This window comes from Cyprinodon variegatus, unplaced genomic scaffold (assembly GCF_000732505.1).
Source record: "Cyprinodon variegatus isolate N-32 unplaced genomic scaffold, C_variegatus-1.0 Scaffold183, whole genome shotgun sequence".
Taxonomy (NCBI): Eukaryota; Metazoa; Chordata; class Actinopteri; order Cyprinodontiformes; family Cyprinodontidae; genus Cyprinodon; species Cyprinodon variegatus.
In genome coordinates, this window is record NW_015150636.1 from 1,226,227 (window position 1) to 1,229,267 (window position 3,041).

Below are 3,041 nucleotides of genomic sequence, written 5' to 3' on the forward strand. Positions count from 1 at the left end.
CAACTGTGCAATTTCCTTCAATCAGGAGGAGCTGCAGCTCAGCTTCCATTGTGATGCAAAGCAGGTTCCCTCCTCTGCTCGTTAATTATGTATGTTTGAAAGACGGAGTTAACTGTCAGCGCGGCCCCCGGGCTGCGGGGCCCCTCCGCCGAGGGGCCAGTGGGTCCAGCTCAGGGTTCGGTTTGTGAAACGCCCTCATCGATCCTGGAGTTTGATGCAGAATGAAACATTTTCTGAATAAAGCTGATTTGATTTTAAAGACATTTCTGCTCAGTTTGAATCCAAAGTTTAACGGGAACCCACCCGGAGCAGGACACGCGTGGATTCTATAGAAAGTCATCAGACCGTGAAAGCAGGAGGCTGCTGGCGTGTGTCGTAGGGGGGAGGGGGGGCTAATAAAACCCCTCAGGTACATCTGCTTTCCAATCTGCAAACACCCCCCCTCCCACACCCACTCCCCAAATCCACGGGGATCAGGGCCGCTCCTGATTGGTCGGTGGGGAGGTTGGGAGCGGTGTCATCATGTGGACTTAAAAACAGTGCAGCTATGTTGATCTGAGAACAACAGTGGATCAGAACCGGAGGAAGGAGCGGAAACGCGCCGCCGATGTTTGGCTTTTACGCGCAGCTCTTATTTGATTCCCGCAGCGAACCTGAAGCGCCTCCATCTTCCCGTCCGGACCGAACATGCCCAGAGGCTTCCTGGTGAAGAGGAGCAGGAGAACCACCCCGGTGTCCTACCGGGTCCGCTCCGAGGAGGAGGCGGAGCGCGCGGCCGCCGATGCGCCTCCGCCGCGCCTTTCCTTCATCCCCCCGCGCGCTCAGACCGGCGGAGCGGCGCCCGCTGCTCCGGCATCACATCCAGCCGCCCAGCCGGTGCAGTTCGGGAATCCAGAGACGGTGTGCCAGGCTCTCTACAGCCCCACCCGACCCGTCAGTCAGGACCATGAGCGCGCCTCGGAGCGGCGCTTCAGCCTCGGCTCCCCGGTCTCCGCAGAGTCCTTCCCCACGCCGGCTGCTCTCCCCGCGCTGGACCACCTGTTCGCCCCCATCGATCTGAAGACCGGTTCCGGAGCTCTCCCCACGGCAGGGGCCAAGCGGCCGGCGGGTGACGCGGAGCGAAGAGCCAAGGCGCCCCCCTCCAAGAAGACCAAAGCCATCCGGAAACTGCACTTTGAGGACGACGTCACCACGTCCCCGGTCCTGGGGCTGAAGATCAAGGAGGCTCCGCTGGAGCAGAAGCCGACCGGCGGTGAGCGCCCCCTCCTGGATGGGTTTGTCTGCCAGCTGTGCCGCGAATCCTACCAGGACCCGTTCTCCCTGGCGCAGCACAAATGCTCCAGGATAGTTCGGGTCGAGTACCGCTGTCCCGAGTGCGACAAGGTGTTCAGCTGCCCGGCCAACCTGGCCTCCCACCGGCGGTGGCACAAACCCAGGCCGCAGAGCGGAGCGCACAGCGAGCCGGCGGCATCCGGCAAGGACTGCAGCGACAGAGACTCATCCAGCCCCGAACCGTCCGAGTCCGGTTCGGAGGACGGACTGTATGACTGCCCTCAGTGCGGGAAAAGGTTCAAGCGCCAGGCGTACCTGAGGAAGCACCTGGCGTCTCACCAGAAACCCGCAGAGCCGCAGCAGGACCACAAGGAGCCGCAAGGCTGCGGGATCAGCGCGGGCCCGCTCAACCTCAGCGCGTCCACCGGACACGCGTGTCCCGTGTGCGGGGAAAGCTTCAGCAGCAGAGGCGGCCAGGAGCGCCACCTCCGCCTGCTGCACTCCGCCCAGGTGTTTCCCTGCAAATACTGCCCCGCCCTGTTCCACAGCTCGCCGGGACTCACCCGACACATCAACAAGTGCCACCCGTCCGAGAGCCGCCAGGTGATCCTGCTGCAGGTGCCGCTGCGCCCCGCCTGCTGAGGCCGGGAATTTTTCCCACTTTTCCGAAATTTTGCCTTTTTATGTTTTTTTGCAGCTTTTCTCTGAGAGGAAACTCAGAGCTGCTGGGACAGGGTGCCTTGCTCATGGGCACTTTCCTCCGATTGGGGGAAACTTTAGAATCTGCACAAGTGCTATTAGCTGGTAGACCTAAGAGAGGTCCGGTCCAAATCGACCCGGTCTGGTTCTGGACAGGCCTGTTCCCATCACTGTAGCTTTAATAGGACTGGATCAGTAGCTGCAGCAGGCAGAGGATAGAGTAGCTGTACCGCTTCTTCACTTAGAGCCGCCTTCTGCTGTCAAACCGCCTTAAAACATCACTTTTATTTATTACTCTATTTATTAATTATTTATTGCTGTAATCAGTTGAGTTGTCTTGGGGCTGTGATGTGTTCAAGTGTCTCTAAAACAATCAGTAATGTCATCAGCCGCTTCTGCAATCACCTTCTCCTTTATTTATTGCTCACTTCTTGTGTTTCTGTGTGTTTTGCTCTCAAACTGCTCTGGATGTTTCTGCAGTAACTTTTTGCTAAGTGTCCAAAAAAACAATAAAACCAAACTGAGAATCAGATTTCCTGTTTTTCTTTCATCATTATGTCCCAGTTGAGCTCTTTGATTCTTCTATAAAAAGCATCTTAAGAGGAAGTTCTAGATGGAAACAATCTCGCCAAAATTCATTTTTTTGTTTTATTTCTGAAGGGTTTAATGAAGTGAATTTTGTTTCTATACTTTCATATTTTTGTTTTCTGACTATTAATTAAAACCCGTACCTTCTTTCTTTTTAATTAAGGAAAATGTAAGAAAAATATATAATAAAGATACAATGATAAACTGATTAAAAATAAATCAACATTAAATAAATTTGTTTAAACTTTAATCCGAAAATGGTTTCCATCTGATGGTTTCATGGTTTCCTTCTGAGAAGACAAATAAAGGGCCCTCAGAGGTCAAATAAAGGGCCCTCAGAGGTCAAAGGTCAAATTTTAGAAGGATTTAGAGCTTTAAAGGTGTTTTTAAAGCGGCTCAAATAAGTAAAGCAACGTCAGCTGATGTTGGAAAAGGTGACCTTTTATCCGATGCTGGAACCTCATTGGTTTTAACCACCTCTT

At 53.6% G+C, this 3,041-nt stretch overlaps 1 protein-coding gene across 1 annotated transcript; it reads left to right on the forward strand.

Annotated features, from left to right (window-relative positions):
- The first annotated feature begins 422 nt into the window (after positions 1–422).
- Positions 423–2,503, forward strand: insm1 (insulinoma associated 1). The gene has a single exon (XM_015378968.1). The coding sequence runs from the start codon at positions 688–690 to the stop codon at positions 1,912–1,914; it is 1,227 nt and encodes a 408-aa protein (XP_015234454.1). The 5' UTR covers positions 423–687; the 3' UTR covers positions 1,915–2,503.
- The last annotated feature ends 538 nt before the right edge of the window (positions 2,504–3,041 follow it).